The sequence below is a fragment of the Hemibagrus wyckioides genome, linkage group LG05, assembly GCF_019097595.1.
Source record: "Hemibagrus wyckioides isolate EC202008001 linkage group LG05, SWU_Hwy_1.0, whole genome shotgun sequence".
In the NCBI taxonomy this organism is placed as follows: Eukaryota; Metazoa; Chordata; class Actinopteri; order Siluriformes; family Bagridae; genus Hemibagrus; species Hemibagrus wyckioides.
Genome location: NC_080714.1, coordinates 20710398 through 20736342, shown reverse-complemented (window position 1 = coordinate 20736342; position 25945 = coordinate 20710398). Strand labels below are relative to the sequence as shown.

The following is a 25945-nucleotide window of genomic DNA, read 5'->3' as shown; positions in this document are numbered from 1 at the left end:
ATTTCACTTTTAACAAGTTCCTGGACATAGATGTGTGTTATATATTTCTATATATACAGCTCTATACAGGTTTTACATACAGTTTACATTCCATATGTTTTTTTAAAAAAAAACAAAAAAAAAAAACAGAATGTTGCACTTGTTATTAGACGCCATTGACATATACAGGTATATAAATCTAAATAAATTATTATTATTGCTTAAAGATTGTTTTGTACAAAGAGGTTACAAAGCTAACATGTGACTTGAGTTTGGATTTAATGTAACATTAGTCAGTAATCATTGGTCAGTGACTCACTGAAAGGTAGATTTAAGGTCACACAGTGTTCTTATTATTAAACACATGATGCAATACTACGAACATTTACACATCCATGCCCACACAGTCCAGTGACTTTTACTCACGTATTACTCAAAACAGTAAAATTCTGTAAGCCTCAATACTGAATTTTTGAATAGTCTGCATGTTTGGAAAGAAATGTTATTTAAAGGAAGTAAAACTAAAACATGGAACCATATACAACATGACTAATATGTAAGGAAAAAAATAAGGAACATGAAAGTAACTTTAAAAAAATAAAAACAGTTTCGGTTTTAAAATCGGATTCACAATAATTGTCTTCGAAGATGTAGTAAAAGTCTTGATATAAACACTCCTGTGATAATGTCACAATAACCCGAATTCTGTATTAATGCACCGGGTTTTAAACCAATAAACCTGTTAGACTAAAGTCAGTAGAATATTCTAATCATTTGCCGTTATATTTCTCATCAACCAACGCTTACTGTTAACGGATAGCATCGTGTTGCAGAAGAATTGCTTACGATTATTAAAGCTCAATTGCTTTATTTAGCAAACATTAGATTTTATCATTATGTTTTTTGCAGCTGTCCTATAAGTAAGGAAAAACATGACAGACTACACTGTTATGCAGGTGATATAGAACAACGTGAACTGAAATGCCTCTATCCTGCTTTTCATTTAATAGCTTAGTATTGAGTTTACATTAGTAATTTATATTAGTTTCTATCTCTGGTCGATTTTGGGTTCATACACTAGGGGGCAGCATTTTTAGAGTTTGGGAGTCGATGTTTCCTGTCATGTAGTGTGAGCAGAGTATAAAGCTTAAACACTTATCTAACTCATAGTCCTAATGTATTACAGATATAAGGCAGTAGGATGCACGAGATGTCATTTGTAATAACAATAACTGACATTTGAAATACTGATGGAAATGAAGGTGGCTATATGCAAATGAGAACGCTAATACATCCTTGAATGTTTTCTAACCTCGGATGCTCCTGATGCACATTTCTGTGTGGGGTTTTGATGATTCACAGCATTCACATAATCCAACCAATGTATATGAACTGCAGTAAGGCCAATCTTTCTCTGTCACATCAAGCGTTTATAATCTTTTTTATATATACTGCAATATATTAAAATAATGACGAACTCTTGATATAACAGAGATAATTAACGCAATTGTAATATGATTTTATAAAATCTGATTTTATCCATACTATACTGCTGTGAGTAGAGACCCCTATATTTATGAAAGTTCCTGCAGCATTTTTTTTAGTAAATACCGATGTTCCCATTAGGTTATTTTTTTGTTGTTGTTGCTTAGATAGGAACATTAATACCATAAATGTTATATAACATTGCAGAAATCTTCCCAGAAGCTTACTGAACGTTCTAATGTTCTCTGCAAGCTGGGAGAATACTGATCGAGTTAAATTGTTGAAAGTCATTTGCAGTTATGTCTTCATTTCAACCTTGTTTGGTAATAGTGATAGTTGTTGCTATGGCAGCAAACTAGTTAGACAACATAAGAAGAAAGAGCTCTTCTACATTCCGGACATGAAAACAACAAAGAATTTTCGCCTCGCCACAGATTTTCGCCTCGCCACAGATATTTACATATTGTATATAATATACAGTATATTGGGGTATGGGGTATGGTACACACCCCATTTTGGCAGCTAGTAGTTTGTCACACTTTGTGGGTATATGAGTGTTAGAGGTTTACACATATGTGTCTATCCAGTAGCGTTAACTGCTGGTAATGGCAATTCTGTGGAGTTCAAAGGTTTGGCCCAGTCCGGATAGATGTCTAAGCTGAACATGTGCAGTCCCCATGTGTTCATAGCCAGAGATACACACAAAATCCCCAGAATGTTCATCATAAACCCTGTTTTCACCTGTGAAAAGAGCAATATGAAAAGATGTTTTTTTTTGGAAGCAGCAGTGACTTTCAAAGAACCAGGAAATGCTTTCAAGGAGCATTCAAATATGTATTGTGATTTCTGCCATTTGGCAAATGCCCTTATCTAGAACGACTTACAATTTATCTTATTTTATACAACTGGGCAACTGAGGGTTAAGGGCCTTTCTCAGGGGCCCAGCAGTGGCAGCTTGGTAGACCTGAGCTTTTAACTCATAATGCTTCTATCATTAGTCCAACACATTAACCACTAAGCTACCACAGCCCCACAATTTCTATTTATTGTGAAATATGATCTCTATTATTATAAGCAATACACAAATAGAATTTAGAAATTATGAATGGCAAAAGCTCTGTTGTCATGTTTGCATTGTCTTTATGAAAAATGTATGAAAATGGTTGTTTTTGATATAATGATGCTTTGTCAGCACTTTGCTAAACTGTTCTAAGACCAGTTTGGATATTAATCATTTAATGTCTACAATAAGAAGCTGTGTAGGAGAATATGTTCTTACATTTGTCTAATTTTTCCCAGATTAAAAAAACAAAATAGATCTCCCAAGGCATTTGTTCCTATAATGATATAAGATATCATTAATGTCTTGCAACTTGGAATTTCTTTAAATACATTATAAAAGCAAATTGTTCAAGTTTCTTCATGGTCAAATGATACATGAAGCCAAAATGCCAGGGTTGTTTGTGAATCTAGTTTACTTAATGAATCTTTTGTTGAATAGCTCACCATGTCTTTGACCATGAGGTGTCCAGAGGCAAATGCGATGGAATTGGGTGGAGTAGAAACAGGAAGCATGAAGGCGTAAGAGCAACCTACAGTTGCTGGTATCATGAAGTACAGAGGATTCACGTTCACATGGCTGGCCTGTGAACAACAAACATCAAGTAAATGACCGCTGCTTCTATTTTAGTTGGCACAAAAGGGCCGGATATTAATCTGGATATAGATTAATTTATGTGTAAAATCATTCATGAAAGCTTTACAGAAGAAATATGATATTCATGAAAATCCAATTCAATTGAAAATCTATGGATCCTACAAAAGCTCCTGTGTATCCTTATATAGATTTTCATGTAATATATAGATCATGTAATACGCATGTGTTTTTGGAGATTATGAATTCCTTATTTGTTTCAATTATACACATGAATTTAGTGATTTTTTTTTGTCAGAATATGTCATTTCAGGTTAGTGACTTGAAGGAAATCCAATACAAGCCAAAACAAACCTATAAATGAAGACAATTAAGATAAGATTTGTCATAAAAGTGACCATAAAAGAAATGATGCCCTATAACAGGAGGATGAGTCAGTATGTGCCTGTGCAGTAGTGAAAAATTAGGCTTTTCAAGGCTTTCACACTGTGAAAAACTGTGAAATACAATAACCAGTGCTAATTGATGTAGGTCTTGGGCTATGAAGCAGTGACTTACCAGTTCAGCAATGACTGGAAGGAAGATGATGATGGTGGCGGTGTTACTGGCGAACTCCGTGAAGCAAGCAATGAAGGCTGTGATGAGAATTACAGCCACCGGAGGAGGAACGTTAGCTAATGGCTGCAAACGTCCTCCGATCCACACGGCCAGACCAGACTCCTGTACAAAAAATGTAATAAAAATGTAATAAAATAAACATTTTAACAAAACAGACGTGAACTCGCATCAGTGAACTCGAACTGTACCATATAAATGACCTGACTTGAGTTTAGTTGATTACACTCATCAGCATGTTGTTGCAGGTCTAAATCATTTTTGTTCATTACTTAATAAGCAATGTCCTGTGTTCTTTTGATATTACATAACAAATAATGCTTGAAATGCTTGAAAACAGAACAAAATGTTACTACATAGTGAGTCCTGACAGTTTTGTGGGACAGGATAAGAACAAGAAAGACAAGTAAATGCACCTCACAGCCTTTAGCCATTGCGAAGCCTCCACCCAGCAGAAGGATAATGTTCCATGGTACACATTCTTGAACTCTTTTCCATGACAACAGAGGCACATACGGAGTGTTTGAGGCTGGAAACGTAAGTCAAGTCAAGTCAAGAAAGCTTCAATTGTCATGTCAAGGATCATGTTGCTACATAAAACAATATAGAACTAAGGACTTAAAGTAAGCTGTCCTAGCCACATAAAGTGCATCGTGTGCAACCTAGTGCAAACAGACACAAAACAAAACACTACTGGACAGATACACAAAATAGTATCCAGTATACATTCTGTAATTGAGCATTTGTGCAAAATAAGAGGACTGTAAACAATAAGAGGGTTCTAGTAAACATATATACACTTATACAATATCAGCAGTTAGTGGCAGCATTGAATTGTGGTGTGCAAAACAGTATTAGAGTAAACGTGCAAAAACAGAATGTAAATAGTGCTTATATGAGTGGTGCTGTAAACATAGATGTATATTGAATGAGTGTTTATGAGTGTGTGCGTGTGTGTGTGTGTGTGTGTGTCAGTTCAATACAGTTCAGTGTACTTCAGTGCTTGAACAGTTCAGCCACTTTGTAAGGCACTTATAAATGCCATTATTTTTATGGGTACATATACCACGCAATTTTGTTTTCATTGGCAGTGAAATTTACACCTCAGGTGATTATTACATAAGAAACATATTCATATTCTTCAAATGACATGGACTTTGCATTTTGCATTGTCACAGTAGTTACAATTTAAACAGTACATGCAACTCTCAGATCTAAACAGCGACAGTCACATGTTTAATTGTCCAACTGCTGTATTGTAATATTATAAAACTCACTGCTAACTCAGCATAATGGTGGAAAGGATTTTTAAGTGTGCCAAACAGGAACTAGAAGAGTCATTTATGAAATGTATAAATAAGTGGGCCACCTTTGTGTGCGCTTACAGTAATCTGTTAAGAACTGTGGTATTACAGTGTGAGCCCTTGGCAAGACATGATAATCTAACTCATTAACATTCCACATTATTTACTGAGGCTCAGTAACTCAAACCTGCCCTCAAACAGTCATCTCGGGGAACTCCAACCTTTAACCTACTGTGCTAGTTTGTGAGTTTGTCTGTGAAATAATTACAATTAGCATGCCATTTAGTCAAGAACAAAGGTGTGAAAGTAATGGTGATGCCACTGATGTCATAATACTGTATCATCATACCTGCGGTACATGTCAGCACTTAGAACTACAAATGTAGTACCTTGTTATGAATGGAATAAAACATGATGGATGTGCTGGTAGGAAAATAATCAACGATGGGATGACTATAACCTATACTATATTCTTATAACAGCATGCATCAGTTGTTACAGCTGTTATAAACAGTCACTCCCTCAGTTTCACTTGAAGTCAGCAAGACAGAAAACGTCCACATTTACCGAAAAACCACAAAGCCCTCTGTCATTAAAAAACTTAAAGGAACAGACACTTTTGTCTCTTTAACTGCTGAAACTAGCAAAACTTCACAATTGCAATGACTATATGTTTTTCCCTTTAATACCATGGTTACAATCAGTTTTTTCCATCTTATTATAGGTCCCAGTGTAAGTTGTTTCTATAGAAATTATAACAATAGAAAAAGCATATTAATATAACCCCATGATTTGTATTACAGCCCACACTCCTGTTAGAACTGTGCTTATAGAACAATAACCTATCCCATAAAACCTATTTATATACCTCAGTACTGTTCCCTGTAAAAAAAAACACGACTCTGACAATATTTCTGGCTGTAACATAACTTATACATTTATATTCATGTGCTCACTCTATCATGTTCAGATTCTATATTGACAACTCACAGGAACTAGTATGGTGAATGCACTACATAGCGCACTACATAATCCTAATCATACATAATGCCAAAAAATAAACAGATTAAGAAATCATGATATTTAACGACGAAAAACAAATAATCTTTGGATACGGTTTGTGTAAGGAGATGTTTACCTTATCCTAGTGATTTACCTTATCCTGAGGACATTCCATAAATTAAAAGGTAAATATTACATTATATAAAAAGTGTGATGTGTTGTTCATTGATAAATGAAAAATTGTAATCACTGGCAAATTGTGGAGGAATAAAACAAGACTGGACACACTAGACTAAATAAATAAATAAATAATCAATTTCCGCTGTGTGTTGGGACGTATCATGCCACCCTGATGTGGATTATTTTCTGATAACATCACATCTGGTCATGTTTTAATCCTTACCACTAATAGGTCCTAAAAGCTGAATATGATCTTAATTTTATAATGCTTTTGGGAATCTATCAAACTGGCAAAAGATTCTTCAAGCACTGACCTCTAGGGTTCAGCCACCAAAGCGGAGATGGACACTTGGATGGAAAAAAGAAAAGGATGGAGATGATGACGACTCCGGTAACAGCATCCGACACATAGCTTTAGCCATAAAAAAGGTGAGTGAGAGCGAGAGAGAGAGAGAGAGAGAGAGAGAGAGAGAGAGATGGAGAGAGAAAGGGGAAAAAAACAATTTATGTAACATTATTTTCCATATTTTTGTCATTTCTTATCTCTTCTGCAGACAGCCTGTTTTGTAAGCACTCTACATTAATGGAGACCTGAATGGTTTGGGTCCATCTTGATTATTAAATCACCTGAAATGCTTTTAGAGCCATTTCTTCTACCCTTTTCCCCTCTACCTTCCTGATGGATAGATGATGAGTCTGATCCTTATTTAAGGTAACAGATTTAGCAACTCATATTAGATGCTGAATTGGTCATTAATGTTTGCTGAAAGGAGAGTAATCATCAGTGTGCTTTTGTCCTGAATCTCTTTCTTCCAGCTGGGCTCAGTATGCATGCTGTGCTCTAGTGTTAATGCAGCTGAGGTTCCTGTGGAGAGAGTTTTATCTCCTTCCCTCACTATCGTCACGGTTCATCTCTGTACTTTTTGTACAATTTTGGCTATTTGTTTACAAATAAAAATGCCTGACTGCATTCATGCTGTGTCTAATTAAAAATATGTCCTTATTTTTTTTATTTTATTTTAAATAAAATATGTATTTATATCTGAATTCTCATTGCTTAACACTCAAGTTTACGAAAGCAGCACTTTTATACTTGATAAAACATCATATATTAATTTAGAGATTGCAAATCCAATCAAGCCATGTTAAAGTTCATTTAAACTACTATTTCTTTTCTTTTTAGGTACTGAATAAAACACAGGACTTGCTTTTATGAGAAAAGAATCAAAGATGGTGCAGAAGATGATCATTTTCCTGTAACAGCATGCCCCTTTGTGTTTAATTCCCCTTTTTACTACCAAAAAACTGGCAACAGTAACAATTTTTGACATTTAATAAAGAACTGCATGATATACAGTATTTTTGATAAATGCAATGTAAAAAGTTCCTGTTTTCACTTACATTAACTTACATAACAATAAAACCACATTGGCACCTGTCAAGGGGTGGGATATATTTGACAGCAAGTGAACAGTCAATTCTTGAAGTGATGATGTGTTAGAAGCAGGAAAAAAGGGCAAGTGTATGGATCTGAGTGACACTGACAAGGGTCAAATTGTGATGGCAATGGTATTCCCTAATGGCAATGAACTCTTTCCGCAGGATAATGCAGGCTGTCATGCTGCAAACATTGTACAGGAATGGTTGTAATTCCTGGTTTTAATGAAACATTACAAAGAGTTAGCCTCCAAATTCCCTAGCTCTCAGTACAAACAAGCATCTGTGGGAGCCCCCCTCAAAACCTCCAGGATCTGCTGCTAACATCTTGGTGCCAGATACCACAGCACACCATCAGAGGTCTTGTAAAGTCCATGCCTTGATGGGTCAGACCTGTTTTGGCAGCACAAGAGGGACCTGAACAATATTTTGTTTGGGTCGTTTTGATTTTAAGGCTGTTCGGTGAAGAGGCTGAAATTTTCTCTTTTGTTTTCTTGTCTTTGTGTCTCTGCTGTGAATCTTCTCTTATGGGAAATCAGGCAAAGTGAGTGTGCACAGACATCCTGCTGTCACGGAAAGGGCAGTTTATTGGAAACTATATGAGAGCCGGACCCCTGCACATCCCTGTCTCTGTTCATTAGTGTGATGGGAAGAAGAGAAAGTAAGGAGACAAGGTGATAGGTGATGGACACACTCAGACTGTCATCTTCCATATTCTTGGATCTTTTCTTCTTGATATAAAAAATGTGGTCAATTTCCTGTCATTTTGCTACATGATCATTCAACTGATTTAGTCAAACAGTAGCAAGTTCCCAAAACAGAGGAACCAAGGACTGCACCAATCTATCACCACTGATGTTTTTCTTATTATAATGTGTTTACTCATGATCTCTTTTACATAAAATGATATGCCTTAAAGCCAGGTCTATGAAAGAAAAGGTTTATGATATACAGGTCTGATTTAAATACAAAATCAATATATTCATTTGAAAACTATAGTAGTAGTTTCATATGTGTGACTTGTTTGAATGACTATGCATGTTAAAGTTCATTGAGGGAAACCTTCACTTTATATCCTTAGAGTTTATATTATGTCTTACTCTTTTCTGAAGAATATGGACCAGCCTTTCACAAATTTTGGGTCTCTGGTGAACAGGAGGATGGCGAATAGGATGAAAAAGAAGGAGATGGCTTTCTCTGCAAACCTGGGGAGAAAAATAAACAAAATAAACACAGGGATATCAATTCTAGTAAGGATGTGTATGTTCTACAGCAGTATCACTAAGCAACACAAGACAGTGGATGATATAATGGTATGGCATTTGCACAACTATGAATAGAAATACAGGGGTCTATTCCAGAAAATCCTAATCTAATCCTAATCTAAATCATGAGCTGATTTAACCAAATTTCAGAGATTTATTGTTGAAGTCTGCAGTCATCAATTATTGAAAATGTGAAAATCTTTCCACTGAAAGATGCAAAAGAAAATAAGCAGTGAAGATGTAAAAATTTCACAGTTCTGTAGCTTATTTGTCTAGGATTTGAATCTTGTGATATTATGTAAAACAAAAGCAAACACAAATCAAGAAAACTAACAGACAAAAAAAAATGCATCATTCATGTACTAACTTTTTATTTGCATCATAGATCTTAAAAAGTTCAAGAATTTCTCAGTATTACTTTGCAACCTTTTCTCCCTATACCAAATTTCACTACACAAAGAGTGTATTATACAAACACCTATGTAATGTTAATATAGACTTTAGAAAGTAATTCTTGCAGACATGTTTGGCTCACGTCAATCTAACTTTCCATTTTTCACACTACTTCTACTTGTCTAGGTAACTGAACTGGATTTCATCTTATCTTCGCATATGTAAAAGAATTTCAAGCTACTTCATCTAGTTAAATTGCAAGTCCTGTTTCAGGAACAGACCCCAGGAGTTCACAATACAGATAACACTGGTGATATTCATCAAACGATGAAAGACATATGTTGCATTTTGTGCAAGTTTTGTGGCTAGAAATTTCTAGTAGCAAAGCATACAGTATGTTGGGGAAAATTAAAAAAAAAAACCTATACCCTAAGATAAACTTAGCACAAATTAACCACTACCAGAAGCACATGTCTTTCATGCCACATGTCCTTTACCTTTCAGTGAAATTGACTTTTTGTATGTGTTTTGTAAGTGCTTTGGGTGAAAATTCAGAAAAAAAAGCCTAGTTTTCTCGTGACTGCTATACTATTGCAGGAAATACCAAAATGTTAAATGCTACAATTAAAAATACTGGCACCTCAGATATTGAGGTCAAATGCAGGGGAGTGTCTAAGAAATATAGATGCAGGTTATGAATTCGCTCAAAGATGTCTTTTGTGAGTCAAAAGATATTTTTCATATGAATTATACTGCCAGCTTAGGGTATATTTACCAGTTGCTTGATATTAAAGCAATTTATACTGTAATATAGAGTAATGTCTATACTAGAGGCCAAACACTGGAAAGCAACTCTAAACATTTTCAGTAAGTGATGGACTTGGCACAGAGCACAAAGTTTAATTCACTGAATTGGGTGTGTATGAATTAGTAGCTTAATAAGCAAATATAATAAGCAAATATTTTATTTATTTCATCCATATGTTTGGCCCATAGTGTATCTCTAAGCAAACATAATGTTTCCAGCATGTAGCCTTACGTCATGGGTCCCAGCTTTTTGTAGTCTTCATCAATGACCGCATTGGCCTTGGCTTCAGCAGCTGCACGGTGATTGAGTTTCTTTTTACACAATCTAAATACATAAATAAGCACACACACACACAGGTTCAAACAATAAATATATAATAAATAATAATATAATAGATTAAAAAACATTCAACACAGACAGAATGAGCATGCACATGTGTGTGTGTGTGTGTTTCTGGGGGGTGGGGGTTCTACACTGGGGCTGATTTTACCTTGTGCTTATTCCTCCATAGAGAAAAGCAATCCAGATCCATGACACCAGAAGGAAGATGATCATTAGCGGGAAAGCGAAGATGAACCACGAGCCAAAGTTGATCAAGTCACACTCTGGGAAATAACTGCAAAATGTTTTAATTTATTAAACACATATATCACATTAAGTAACTTACTCCTTTTAAGCTGGAAGATATTAGAAGGAATACTGTCTTAAGCATCAGATGTATAATGTAGGCTATTAATCTAAATGGTGTGCTGTAATTTAATTGAAGGCCTCACTCTTTCCATCTTTGTTTTCACAAACATGGAATAGAAACTTTGCATCATTTTGCATTAATTGTCATAGAGTTGCTTGATAATCCTAGATTAAATGTGTAAATTAAATAAAATATAATAAATATTAAAAAAGAAATCTTATCAACAAAGGTAATGAATTTATTTTTTGTTCCTGTTCTACTTTTTCCATTGCTGTACAAGTACTGAACAGCTCACACACACATTTCCATATAAACTGTCAGTGTAAATTTGCTTGTTTGCAATTTTGCCTTGATTGTGTAAGCAGTTGGGTATAATTGTAGTCTACCAGAGTGAGGGGCTGCTGTCTGAATTTCTATGTTATAACTGTAACACTATGTCCCTAGCATGTATTTTGTAAACACCAAAATATATGAATATTTGGCTAGCAGATTCTAAGTGTAGTGCAACCTGCTGCCATAATCAAGAGTCTGAGCCAAGCAGACTGGAAAACATGCCATCTGCATGATAAAATAATGTCCATCACCATCTATCACTTTGTCTTTTCTACCTCACCACCTATAATTTATTTTCAACATTTAGATATTCACTGGCAATTTCATTTTCTCATGCATAATTTCAAAATTTGCATAACATCACAGGTTTGTGAATGACATTTTTGAACCCAGCAGCTAACATTTCATTCTAAAATACCAACAGGAACTGGGTTAAATCTATGCAAATAAGGAAAACAAAGTGGCAGGACATTGAAAAAAAAAAAATATTTCTAGCCATTTCAGCGCTTCCATGAATAGTCAACAAAGAGGTGTTAAGGTTAATAATCACTAAGGATGGCCTGAGAAGTTATTCAGTCTTCTTGAGCTTTTTCCAACTTTGTTACTTAAAAACAAGGTGAAAGTTCTTTTTGTTTACTTTGTAATTTTGGTTTTGACAGGTGGCATTTTGTGAATCAATTAAAATCCAAATAATGAAATATAAAGGCTGTTTACTTCAGACGTACAACTAATCACCATTTGCTTGATGAACATTTCTCTTTCCTCCAATTATTTTTTTTTCTCAGTTATCAAAAATGTTGTGTAATCTAACATTAGCTAACATAATTAGCAGGCTAGACGACTGTATTTGTCAAAGTTTGGCATGAGCAGGATTTCTGCATTTGATCATGCTTCTGTTCCCACTGAGATGTTTATTATAAACTACCACCATAGCATTTGTTGTGTTGTTTTTTATCATTAACATAAGCTTTATAATCAGCTAGCTAGCCTAGCACACAGGTAAATATTTGCTAGGTTCTGCGCCATCCTTTAATCTTGTGACCAGTTAAAACCCATATTAAAAATTTTCATTTCATTTCATTGTCTGTACCGTTTATCTGATCTATACTTGGGTCACAGGGGAGCCTGTGCCTATCTCAGGCATCATTGGGCATCAAGGCAGGATACACCCTGGAAGGAGTGCCAACCCATCACAGGGCACACACACACACACTCCCATATTAAAAATGAAAAAAATTAAAAAGGATTATTTGATAACATGTCTAACTGAGCTTATATGTAATCCTTATTGATTTTGCATTACTGGAAAAGTATGACTTTTCATTTGAACTAACCAGAACACATTGATATTATCAGAATCAGCTGAACAAATCGAGTTTTTGTTTTTCATAGTTGCCAAATAAACAGTTGATAACTGAGTATGGTGTGTTTAAATTAAATTGTTCACTGCTACTCATATGACGTTTTTTTTCCAGTATCACAAAAACCGATTCTGATTATATGGTTTTATATTGGTGTTGAACAACTTTGGAAAATTGTCTTTGTTGGATAGTAAATGTAGACAATAATTGTTGTCGGACAGTAAGCGTGTTTTGTTGTATTGGTTGTAGTGTTGATGCTGCAGACCAGTATATGTCTTCTCACACTAACCTCTTCAGCTGTCCGATGAAAATGAGATTGGGTGCGGTTCCAGTGAGGGTGGCTGTTCCCCCGATGCTGGCTGCATAGGGGATACAGATAAGAAATCCTTTCCACACCTTCAGCTGGTATTCTGCTTCTTTCCTGGCTTCCTCCTGACACTTCTGGTCTAGCTTCTCTATTCCATCCACCCTATGATGTTGGCATAGTGTTAGGACAGATTTATTATTTTTATTATATTATCCCTCCATTTTTCGCCCCAGTTCAGTCACCTGCAAGTTCCCACTATCTCACCAAACCTCCCCTATGTGGTATCTTAGTGGTTAAGGTATTGGACTACTGGTCACAAGATTGTGTGTTCAAATCAGAGGTCCACCAAACTGCCACTGCTGGGCCCTGAGCAAGGCCCTTAACCCTCAATTATTGTTGTTGTTCTTTTGGCTGCTCAGTTTGGGGTCACCACAGTCCGCATGTTTCAATTTGGCACAGGTTTTACACCCTGCCTGGGAATCGAACCCAGGCCGTGGCAATGAGAGCATGGGATCCTGCTGCTGGGCCACCAGGAGGCTTAATTGCTCAGTTGTATAAAATGAGATAAAAATTTAAGTTGCTCTGGATCAGGGTGTCTGCCAAAAATGCCAGAAATGCAATATCATACAGCATCTATCAACTGGGACAGGTGAAGGCTAACAAGTGCTTCCTCCAAGACACATGAAACCAGAGAACTGCAGGAACTTGGAGGAAAGTGTTATCCACCCTCTTCACAAGGTGTCTGTTACTGGTACTGGCTAGTGTCACTGTGACAGATAGAGGAGTGACAGTATATGAACAGTTTTGCTCTTCGGGGACCTGTCCAAAAATGGTTGTAGGACAGGCTGATTGTTCTTGTCTTGTTATCAGTGTCAGATCAAACTTGGGTTAGAAGTCAATGAGATGTTCTAAGGCAAGGATCAAATCACTCACTAGTGACTTTTTTAACCAAGTTACACTTTAGCCACAATTACTGATTACAATTTATGGCTAAACATTTAGTGATGATTTTCATTTTCATTCAAATGCACCCTTAGTCATCATTATTTTAGCTTGTGATCTAGTCATCCTGATTTGTCTAAACCTCACAGTGCTGGAGAGATGAAGGTCGACATTTTGTAAATAAACTTGCTGCTATATTAATGCAGGTAAACTTGCTGATAAGTGTTACAGGGTTTCAGAGGCATTCTTTAGTCCTTCACCTGTCAACTGCAGTCAGATTGTGTTTTTCAGATAGTAGCCCATGCAGCTTCACCTGACACTGGCCTGCAGAGGAAGAAAACAGCTGTCACTGAAAGATATCTGAAACACTTAAGCAGCATTCAAAAAATAACTTTTGTGTCCTTTTACATCATCGGATGTGATTTAGTTGGTTTTCTCAATGTTCTATGCTTTAAAAGTGCTGCTTGAAGTAAGCCAGTGAGTTTTCAGGGCCAAGATGAGACAAAATATAGCTTGGATAAGAAAATTATAGCTTAGCGTGGGAAGAATATAGAATAAGAGAGCATAAGTGTTTTATATAACATACAGCAAAAACAAGTCAATTAGATCTGTTGTCGTCATAATTTTTATATCAGAGCACATCCTTTGAAAAGACTTTATTGTAAAATTAACACAAAGGGCCAAATTAGACTAGAATCTTTTAACCGAGGGGAAAAAAGACAATAAATAACCCACAAAATGCAATGGTGTGATATATCCAAATATGAAACCAAACAGTCCATGTACTCTGGAACTACAACAATCTGTCAACAATGACAATGATTTATTTAGTTAGTTAGTTCTTACTCTAGCTCTTGTTATCACTTACATCAGTTATTAACAGATGTTTCCTTTTTTGTTACAAGGTGATTGCTTTCTCTCATATTAAAACTGAGACCAAGGTAATACTGAAGATGTCTAAATCTTTTAATAAGTCAATATTATTTGTGAAGCTTGATACTTAAGTTACAGGATGTGATTTGGTCATTGATACTGGTACAAATAATAATGAATAATGATAATAATTAATTAATTATCATTGATTATTTTACAAATTTTCATATAAATAATTTTAGAAGAGCAAATAGAAGTCAATATATACAGTATCTCACAAAAGTCAGTACACCCCTCACATTTTTGTAAATATTTTATTATATCTTTTCATGTGACAACACAGAAGAAATGACACTCCGCTACAATGTAAAGTAGTTTGCTGTCTCCTCAAAATAACTCAACACACAGCCATTAATGTCTAAACTGTTGGCAACAAAAGTGAGTACACCAATGTCCAAATTGGTGACTTGTTAGTGTTACAAAGTCTCAGGTGTGAATGGGGAGCAGGTGTGTTAAATTTGGTGTTATCGCTCTCACACCCTCTCATACTGGTCACTGGAAGTTCAGAATGGCACCATATGGCAAAGAACTCTCTGAGGATCTGAAAAAAAGAATTGTTGCTTTACATAAAGATGGCCTAGGCTGTAAGAAGATTGCCAAGACCCTGAAACTGAGCTGCAGCACGGTGGGCAAGACCATACAGAGGTTTTACAGGACAGGTTCCACTCAGAATAGGCCTCGCCATGGTCCACCAAAGAAGTTGAGTGCACGAGCTCAGCATCATATCTGGAGGTTGTCTTTGGGAAATAGACGTATGAGTCTGTGTGCCAGCATTGCTGCAGAGGTTGAAGGGGTGGGGGGTCAGCCTGTCAGTGCTCAGACCATACACCACAAACTGCATCAAATTGGTCTGCATGGCTGTCATCCCAGAAGGAAGCCTCTACTCTCTTTGGAGACTGGGGCACAGGGCAGTATTCCAACATGATAATGACCCCAAACACACCTCCAAGACGACCACTGCCTTGCTAAAGAAGCTGAGGGTACAGGTGATTGACTGGCCAAGCATGTCTCCAGACCTAAACCCTAAGGTGGGGGAGCACAAGGTCTCTAACATCCACCAGCTCTGTGATGTCATCATGGAGGAGTGGAAGAGAACTACAGTGGCAACCTGTGAAGCCATGGTGAACTCCATGCCCAAGAGGGTTAAAGCAGTGCTGGAAAATAATGGTGGCCACACAACATATTGACACTTTGGGCCCAATTTGGACATTTCCACTTAGGGGTGTACTCACTTTTGTTGCCAACAGTTTAGACATTAATGTCTGTGTGTTGAGTTATTTTGAGGAGACAGCAAATTTACACTGTTATACAGGCTGTACACTCACTACTTTACATTGTAGCATAGTGTCATTTCTTCAGTGTTGTCACATGAAAAGATATAATAAAATATTTACAAAAATGTGAGGGGTGTACTGACTTTTGTGAGATACTGTATATACATATGGTTGCTTGATCTTTGCACTGTCTTGCATACCCTCAGAGTCCTCTGTGACCTTGCACTTCTCCTTAAGTGTTTCCAGGTCTCCAAACAGGCTTTCCAGAATGGCATTCGCAATGGGCAGCATCATGGCTGTTGTAGCAGAGTTACTTAACCACATGGACAGGAAAGAGGATGTGATCATCATCCCCAAAATCAACCTGAAGAAGAAGACATATCTGTTTGCTAGTGATTTTGACAGCAGGGGCCTACAGTAACACAGCTGATTAATCTAACACACAGTTACTGTGGACTGACTGAACATTACACCAGATATTATTTGACATATTGATACTTCCAAACATTACAGCTACAGTTGAAGAACAAAATTTACCTTTTTGGTCATACACACGAGCAGGATATTTGGTTACAAAAATTGACTATATAAAAGGGATGTCACCTGATACCATGGTAAAATATGGTGGTGGATCAATAAATATGGCATTAGGAACTATAGATATTGTATCCCAAACCTAGTGGACTCTGCCAGGAGGTTCGGACATGGTCTTAAATAAGACACAATGTCAATGTTTTGCAATGATGGTCTCTGGATTTAAACCCTACTTAAAAATAGATAGTCTAAAATGAAGAAGGAGGTCCAGTTGTGCAAACCTCATAATATAAAGACACTTCTGCATGAACCTATGAAACATTTGGGGGCATGCATACCATAAACATGTTTAATGTAAAATGAAAGCTACATAAGAGGACCTCCTCATACTCACTATTAAATATGGTGGTGGATCATTGCAGATGCATGGTATTTTTGTTTAAAGTGTTTATAGCTGTGCATTGCTAAATTTCACCAGTCAACTGGCAAAGAAAGCCCCATAAAATGCAATAAAATACATAATAAAGTAATATAGTAATTAGTAATTTTTGTGAATTTACTACATTAGATTTTAGAAATGCATAGTTGTCCAGCAGCATTTTTATATCATGGCAACAAAAACATACCGTTATCATAAATTATATTAGATATGACAAGCTTTAGCAACTAGTAAATGAGCTCCAGATTGTCCAATGGATGTCCTTCAAAAATGCTACTCAAAATGATTTTACAGCAAACATCATCATTCACAATTATCATACTGATTACAGAGACCTTCAAGGACTCCCAGTAAGTCTCAATAAAAAGAAAGAATATAACGTATTAATCAAAGAGTATGAGCCATTAGCCTTGAAAGATTTCAAGGCCCATTAGTAATTTACTAATTGAAGTTGCTTTAACTTAATAGTCAAAAGCATTTGAGATGCATGTATGACATGCAGTCAGGGTTGTACACAGGTTAACATATAATTTTACATATGAAGACTTCATCTTCTTGAATGGGAGGAGACTGTTCAACCCAGGCTGACATTTCAAACATAGTTGTGAACTGTCAGAGCAAATAATGCCAAATACCAAATGTTTTCCTTTTCCCCACATGAATGCATACATAAAGCCAAATAATATTGCGTTTTTGCCCTAGGTAGAGCACTATATGGCTAATTTGGGATCACAAAGCATTTCCTTTTAAATGAGCTCAGTAGCTAGTTTCATGGAAGTCTATCTATTCTGGATTTTAAGACTAATTTCCATTACAGTTTGCAAATTTACTTATAGGTCTGAGTACTGCCACTCATTACATTATATGTTTTGGTTCATGAAGGCCAAAATAAATCCAATATAGTACTGCATATTCATCAAATCGAGTTAAATCAACACATTGATTTTAGTACTGAGATGAAAAGAAAGGACAACTAAAGTTTTTGGAATTAATAACAAAATAGTCAAAATTCCCAATCCTGTTTTGATTCATTTGATCTGTTTCATATTTAATGCAACCAGCATACAGTTCCGTTCATTTTTAAGCTAATAATTCTACTCCTAATAAAGTTTCTTGTTTTACTCAGGAGAGTCCAGAAAGATTGATGTAACATTTTTTGATAGATTTTTTTTAACAAAAGGCATTATTTCTGATATAATAATTTACTTTGATTTCTACAGTACATTTCTAATGATTTTTACACTTTATTTTCCTATAGTGAGCATCACAAAAAGCCCACTTTCCCAAAGCACTGTGAAGTTAATGCTCATGCTACTGTTTATATTTGTGCTGTGAGGATTTGGGGGAACTTTTTGTAGTAACCAGATTAGTAACAGAGAACACTATCATTAAAGAAATTTGGTAGGGATTGTTTTGTTGGAATACTGATGTTTGTTGTCTGTTTATGCTAGTAAAAATTTATTAAACATTTCCAGACAATAGAGATCTAGGAATTATAACATTTTACATGACAGTTGTGTTATTTCAGGATGTTGAGCAATAAAGTGGTCAAAGCAGGAGCATTTTCTCTTTTTTATAATAACCTGCCATATACTGTATATTGTCGTGAACCATATTTAACCTATGTTCAACTGTGTGTTCAAAAAATGATCAGGTGTGTTAGCTATAAGCTAAAGGAAATAAAAACACAGTAGTGAATAACTCACTGCATTTTTTTTTTTCAGAAACCTGACTGACAAGTGACACTTTTTTTTTACTTTTGTATTACACAACCAGGCCACATGACTAGATGTAGTTCCTCTATGTTGGACTTACATCCTGTGGGACTTTTCACGTTATGCTGACATTTCAGCCACAATGGAACTTCCATTATAGCAGCATCTCATGCCATTAGTTCAATTCAATTTCAATTTATTTTGTACAGCACTTTTTACAATGGACATTGTCTCTAAGCAGCTTTAAGGAAATCTAAAAACATAGAATAAAAATTTGAAAAAAGTTTAAAATTAAGTGAATATTTATTCCTAGTAAGCAAGCCTGAGCCAATGGAGGCCAATGAAGTCTCCACCTTCACAAAGTTTAGACAGTGAATGCTGGAGGACTTCATCTTTTAGTGTGGGATTAGTGTGGGATTAGGAACAGGGGCAGAATACATAGGGAATGTGCAGTTCCACAGGATCATCAAAAGAGTATTGTTGTACAAGAAAGGCCCATCACAGGCTTATCTTCATAGACTTGATTGAGTAATAAATTAAAAGAAAAACAGTGTTTTAGTATAGAAGGCATTTGGGCCTCCACAAGCTGCCAGCTTTAATGCACCTTAGCAGCGAAGTGATATTTTGAACAACTGGGCTGTCCAACTGTGTTAAGATCTGGTGACTGTGAAGGCCAGGTTTTATGCAGGATTAAAATGTTTCATCATATGACAGTCAGAAGAACTTTACTGATACTGATATGAAGTATCTTTACCGTCGCAAAACAGGCAAACCATTCCAGTACAATCCAGTCCCTTCATAACAGAGCCACAGTTTTTTCCTTTAATTTGTCACCCAAATAAACTTAACATGGATAATTACAGATTTGCCTACTAGCTATTATCCACCCACATCTAACAAGAAGTATGATGAATAAAAATGCTTATTAATCATTAGAAATCCTATAAACGTTCAGAGATGTCATCATCAAATAAATCTGTAGCATGCTGGAAGGAAATGAGCCACATTTTGTGACCACTTGATAATTTACCACAAGATGCAACATATCTGCTTCAGATGGGTGTTTCAATACCCCTTTCAGTGCATTAACATGGATTTGTTTATTCAAGTCTTCTCCTTTGTGAGGCAAGCAAAGCAGACGCTGTCGTTTGCATGAAGTCGACTTTCACAGAACACGTAACACCTGTTACCAGATTGCTAGATCCCTATTTCCCCTGACAAGAGATTTGAAAGTTGCTACATCATTCATGAACTCTTTACAACCAGTGTGCCACCTTTGATAGGTTTTTCCTTTCTGCAGATAAAGAAGTAAAATCAGCAACATTACAACAGTGGCTTACTGTGGCTTTTATTTAAAAGTATACAGGGAGCATAAAAAGTCTACACATTCTTAAGTAAATGTTGTTGTTTTAAAGGCCTTTAAATATTTCACAACCAGAACATACTAAAAGTCAATATGCCTTTACACCCTAAGATGTCCTAAGCCTGAACCTGAAGCTCAAGTGGCCAAAAAATGGTGTCCAGTGGCAACCTGCAGAGAGCTGCAAGAATTGCATTATGTTAACCATTCTGCATACACACCCAAGTTTGAGCTGCAGTATAGGATGGCAAGGCAAACACCATTTGTCACTAAAAAGAACAACCTAAATCATGCAATAAAAATTCTTATGGTGTTATGATTCCAAGTTCTAGCCATAATCCCAGAAGATCTATTTGGCACAAAGCTAACACCAAAAAACTCCATCACCAATTTCTACACAGTGACTGAAGTCAAGTATGATGGTAGACTGTGTACTGACCTAAAGAGGTCTGTGCTCAGCAGATCAGTTCACCTTCGAACTGAGTAAGAACTTTACTGTGCAGAAAAGTGGGATAAAGTTAAAATCTTACTGCATTAAACCAAACGCACTTCTGCAAAGTTGTTAAATTATTTTCATGCTTATGCAATCAAAGCAAACAAAGTTCTAATCTTGTAGGGGGAAAAAACGTGTGGAGGATTGCACTTAAGGGTCTTCTTCGTACTTGATTTATTTATTTATTTTATTTATTTGTTAAATTCCAGGTCTGTTTTTAGGGCAGAGTGAGTAAAAACCTTTCTGAAGGTTTTTTTTCTGAATGCCAAGAAATTCTTCCCGAAAGCACATGCAAATCTTTCTGTGAGCAGCATTTTAATGTTTGTTTCCTCTGTCATTTTACAATGCAAACACATTTAAAATGTGTTTGTAACATTTAGATTTACATTTACATTCCTCCCAATTACACACACTCCGTGCCTTATAGTGCCAGTGTCATATACAGTATTTGCATTTGCGGGTTATTTGGTACGCATATTCTGATTTGGCACAGGTTTGTCCGTTGGATGCCCTCTCTGGCACAACTCTACCATTCTATCTGGGTTTGGGACCGGCACTGAGAGTTAACTCATCAGTGGGTGGGTTAGTTCTTTGCCCGGGAATCAAACCCAGGCAATGGCAATGACAGTGCAGGATCCTGCTGCTGGACCACCAGGAGGCTACTGAATGTAATCTTACAGAATCTCCTTAAAGAACATTTCATCAAAGTAAAAATTTTGTAATTAAAAAAGCTTTATGAAGAATGTCTGCCAAACAAGGTGTAAGGTGTTACTATAGCAATAATAGCACCATAGAGTGAATGCATTAACATAAACCTTTATTTTTGTGGGGGGGGGAATCTATAAAACTTTCGAAATAAAAAATGGTGGGTGGTTAGAATGTTTGCTGAAACATTATTTTATATAGCTGCAAAAATATTTACAGATAACTAGCAAACTTTTCACATATGGCAAGGAGATCCTTCTTATTCTAGCAATAAAAAAAATGACCTTTTCATTCTGTCAGTGGCTCGTTGTTGATGTTTTAAGGGTTATGAATCTCCTAACCAACTATATCATTTATGATGGTATAATCATGTCAGAAGTAATGTTGGAAATTCTTTAGTGTATCCTGACCTTGGTTCACAATGTCCTGTCCTGCTGTAATGCTACAGTAATGCCAAGTAACCTCTTGTCACAGTGCTTCTTATATAATCATGTTAAGCTCCAGCAAACTGACCCCTTGCTTGCCTTTCCCCTGACATATTCTTGTAATGTTCTGGTCATGTGTGCCTTACTGAATCTACATAAATACACTGAAAATAGAATTACATCATAGTGAAAAGGAAACATAACAAAACTGAAAGAATATAAAATGCCTATGTATATAGCATGTTAGTAAATGACTGTTAAATAAGATTAGGTTTTCTTATGAGACTGTAATTCCTACCAGGCTGGTTTCACGCCGACAATCTTGAGCACTCTGAGGGCAATACGTTTGTGTAAGCCCCACTCTTCAATCGCAGTTGCCATCACTAGGCCGCTCAGAAAGAGGAAGTTAGTCTCTAGAAAGTATTGTGGACAGACCTTCTTGGAGGGTAGAATACCCATGGTAGGGAAGAGGCAGATGGGCAGCAGGGCAGTAACAGCTAGAGGGAGAGCTTCTGTACACCAGTATATTGCCATCAACAGCACCACGTAGAGACATTTACCCTCCTGCAGGGATGAAAGAAGAGGGATGGACAATAAGAAATTGGTATATAAATAGTTGTATGGATGTAAGAAAGTGAATTGATATACTATGTGTGTCTGACTGGACACATGAATGGATGGTTGATTGGTGGATATTTGATGTGGAATCATAGACGATGTTACACTTTCCAAACAGCGATTTCAGGGGTCAGAAAAAGAGATCTTTATGTCAACAACCACACACTATTTTTTTTTTTGTCTTTTTATATGAATCTCTACTTTATACATCCCTGTGTTAGTCTATTGAAATCCATTTAATAAACATAAACCTTGCAGCTGGACCTACTCTCTAACAGAAGCTGTTACACAATAATAATACACAGCAGTAACAGTGTGTGCTATTATAACAAAATAATCAGCGCTGAGGTGTGATACAGCCCAAAGTTGATATATTTCTAATAATTGCTTTTACTTCTCTGTGTTTTGTTCCACAGAACTAATAATAATTACAACGACTGGTTTATAAATAATGGCACACCCTTATTTTAACTCGTTTTATTTAATGTTGTGGAACATTCAAGGTACAGTACAAAGCAAGAAGACAAACCAGGAAACATTATCCAGTTAAAGTTCACTCTGTCAACATTTAACAGTTTTAGGTAACATGAAAAACAGATAAGATGAAAAATTATATTTATTCAAACCCCGGGATTTATCATCAGAGCTCATGCAGAGTCAAGCTCACAAACAAAAACACAAATGTTTACAATGAAGATAAGGAAAAGACATGTGTTAGATCCTTGTTCTGAAGAACAATTCTTGTTCATGGGAACCCCATTGAAAGTTATTAGATCTCTCTATCTGATTTGCATGCATGGTCCTCGTACAGGAACTTCCCATTCAGTAAATCTTTTTGACCCCCTGTTCTCACACACAGTTTAGCATGCATCCAAGTCCTGTCATTAACTCCCAATAAAACACCTGGTCCATTGGCCTCGGCAAGCACAATACGGTTTCATCTTTTACTTTAATGAAGGGGTTTCCACAACTATCTAAGTTGGGTCTGTATAAGTTAAATTTCCCAGACATTCAGAGCCTTGATTTGGGCACCTTTGATCCTATTAATCATTGCCGACACCCAGAATTGACACACCCCACCAAGTCAATCACAGGGCACCAAGCACACACATTCACACAGTCATTAGTACACACTTATTTACACTTAGGGGCGATTTAGTGTAGTCAATCTATCTACTGGCATGTTTTTGGATAGATGGGAGGAAACCTGGGAGACCAGAACAAACTCACATGGCCATGAGGACACACAAAGCTCTACAGTAACCCGAGCACAGGGTCAAACATATAAGCTCAATAAGAACTCAGAAACTGTGAGTCATCATACCACTCATGAAGAATGATGATGGGTGAATATATGTATGTATAATATATTCAGTGCATGTCTATTTGACATAGAAGCATTGCATTATTTGATATCACAAGAGATATATTCACAGCATGAGTCAGTATGAATGTGTTCCAGCATATGACTTCTCAGATTCAGAACAAGTATGCAACACTCACACCCACATTTATACCTCATATCACATAAATATGTTGAATTTTAGCTTCGGGAAAATGCATTCTGATGATTATTCTCTTTCACACAGGTAAAACAGCTTACCGCTATTGACGATGTGTGTATGTGTGTGTGTGTATTAAAGGTGCAACAAACTGTTTTCACATGTCAATCATATTCATAAGTCACATATTGCTGATGTACATCTGGTCACATGCTGGCCTCATGATTTCAGCCACAAATCCAAGTGGTATGGTGGTTCCTGTAAATGATGGCCACATGGAGAGACTCAATCAGGGACTGGTTCAGTGAATCCCTGGGGCTAGATGATCATAACAGAATCTAATGTGAAAATGACTCATTAATGAAAACATGAAGTAAAACTTGTGTACAAATGGGTTTCTTGTAGAATTCTAAAGTCTAAGACCACAATAAGTCAAAATGAGTCTTGGATTTTGGAATCTTTTTTTTTTTTTACATTTATTCAAAACTGGAAATATACTAAGAGTTAACATTTTTTATATTCAAGGAAATATGTAACATCTTGACTATTTAACACTGTGCAACATTAACTTTGCATAGATTTGTAGTATTCATATTGATATTAACTGCTTTGTATAAAATATCAGATTTTCATTTATCTCTTGAAGCATGTGTTCACATGACACACTGATGGATTCGAGCCATCATGGATCATCAGGTTGTACATAAATTTGTACAAAATCTGTGTCTGCAGTGCACACTGTCATTAAAACAAAAACAGAAGACTAAGAAACATTCTACTTTTTACTCAAGTTGTTGCTGATAATATAACATGTATTGAAACTCCATCCAGTCATTTTCTACACTATTTATCCTACACAGGATAGCAGGGAGCCGGGGGACTCTGGGCACAAGGCAGGGGGGGGGCACCCTGGATAGGGCACAATCATGCACAACTCACTCACCCATTCACACACTGTGGAAAATTTTGACATGCCAATCAGCCTATAATGAATGTCTTGGGATTTGGGGATGAAACCAGTGCAACCCCCAAAAGCATGAGGAAAACATACAAACTTCACACACACGGCAGGGACTGGAACCAAACCCCGAACTAGGAGGTGTGAGGCAACCCTTCTAACAACTAATCCACCTGTTTGCTGTCATGAAATCGTTGTGCTAAATTCACACAAACAGAAGCATTTTCACTAATGGTCTCAAACTTTTTTTTTTTTAATGGTGTCATCATTTGTCATGTTGTGGGGTCTGTGCGCCTCCCCAACGCAAACTGCAAGGCCACACAGGCAAGTACAGACTCGTGCGTGCATTTTTCTTTAAAAAGCTGTCTAAATATCAGAGGTATGACAAGTCTGGTGTGATGACTGAGTGTTTGGATTCTGCATCCTACCTTTTCTGGCAGGACGAAGAGCAGAGGAAGCAATAACCCTGGTGTGATGATGAGAACCAGCTGCTTACGGATGTACCAGAGTTTCTTGGCAAACTTCAACAGGTCCATAGCGCACAAAACCAGAGCGAAGTTTTCTTCAAGTGACCTCTCAGTTCGTAGTCTTCACACTACCGATGATCCTTCTCCACTTTTTATCCCGCTTTTTTGTTGTTGCTTTTTTAGCACTGTGGGAGAAGATTAACTCTTGGATTACTCGTTAACTCCTCGCGCGTAATAAATGGTGAAACATGCTGTCGGCATACACGCAATAAAAGGTTACAGATTCGAACCGGGACACTTGACTGGGATCTGCGTGGGAAACATCGATTGTCGCGGGGAAAGTGGCCGTTCATTTACTTAAATGAGCTTTGTATATGGCGTAGTAGTGTTTTCCCAAGAGGGTGGGCCGAAAGGAGTGTTGCAGAATACGCACATGTAGAGATAAGAGGAACATGCCCTTGGGTTAAAAAGATTCAAGTTAGGAACAGGCGCATCGAAACTGAACTATCAGTCTTCAACTATCCTTCTGAGATCTGATCCTTAATTCTTAGTCTCATTTGCAGTCTAGGCAGCACATCGCTATGAGAATGTATAGTTTAGGAGATTAGGAATTTAGGCACAGACACACACACACACACACACACACGTCTCTTATGCAAAGAATGAATCCAGGAAAACCAGCCTTGGAGTCTATTTGTTATTATTTCATTCACTCCAAAAAACAACATATTTCAGCAATCCATAGTCTACAAATCTGCAACAGTTC

General features: G+C 36.6%; 1 protein-coding gene across 1 annotated transcript; it reads right to left on the bottom strand.

Moving 5' to 3' along the window:
* Positions 1–845: 845 nt before the first annotated feature.
* slc13a3 (solute carrier family 13 member 3) lies at positions 846–25548 on the bottom strand. Its single transcript, XM_058390250.1, has 13 exons — positions 25141–25548; positions 21933–22198; positions 16164–16327; positions 14017–14080; positions 12797–12976; positions 10613–10738; positions 10354–10446; positions 8757–8861; positions 6534–6631; positions 4150–4262; positions 3677–3838; positions 2971–3108; positions 846–2205 (listed from the first exon to the last, which is right to left on the bottom strand). The coding sequence occupies exons 1-13, from the start codon at positions 25246–25248 to the stop codon at positions 2044–2046; spliced, it is 1779 nt and encodes a 592-aa protein (XP_058246233.1). The 5' UTR covers positions 25249–25548; the 3' UTR covers positions 846–2043.
* Between the last annotated feature and the right edge of the window lie 397 nt (positions 25549–25945).

What these genes read in the sequence shown, in the direction of transcription:
- slc13a3 (XM_058390250.1), bottom strand. Translation starts at nt 25,248, where the DNA reads ATGGACCTGTTGAAGTTTGCCAAGAAACTCTGGTACATCCGTAAGCAG. An exon ending in TCTTCGTCCTGCCAGAAAAG is followed by an intron (nt 22,199 to 25,140) that starts GTAGGATGCAGA and finishes TCATCCCTGCAG; the next exon opens with GAGGGTAAATGTCTCTACGT. An exon ending in TTCCAGTCATTGCTGAACTG is followed by an intron (nt 3,109 to 3,676) that starts GTAAGTCACTGC and finishes TGTTGTTCACAG; the next exon opens with GCCAGCCATGTGAACGTGAA.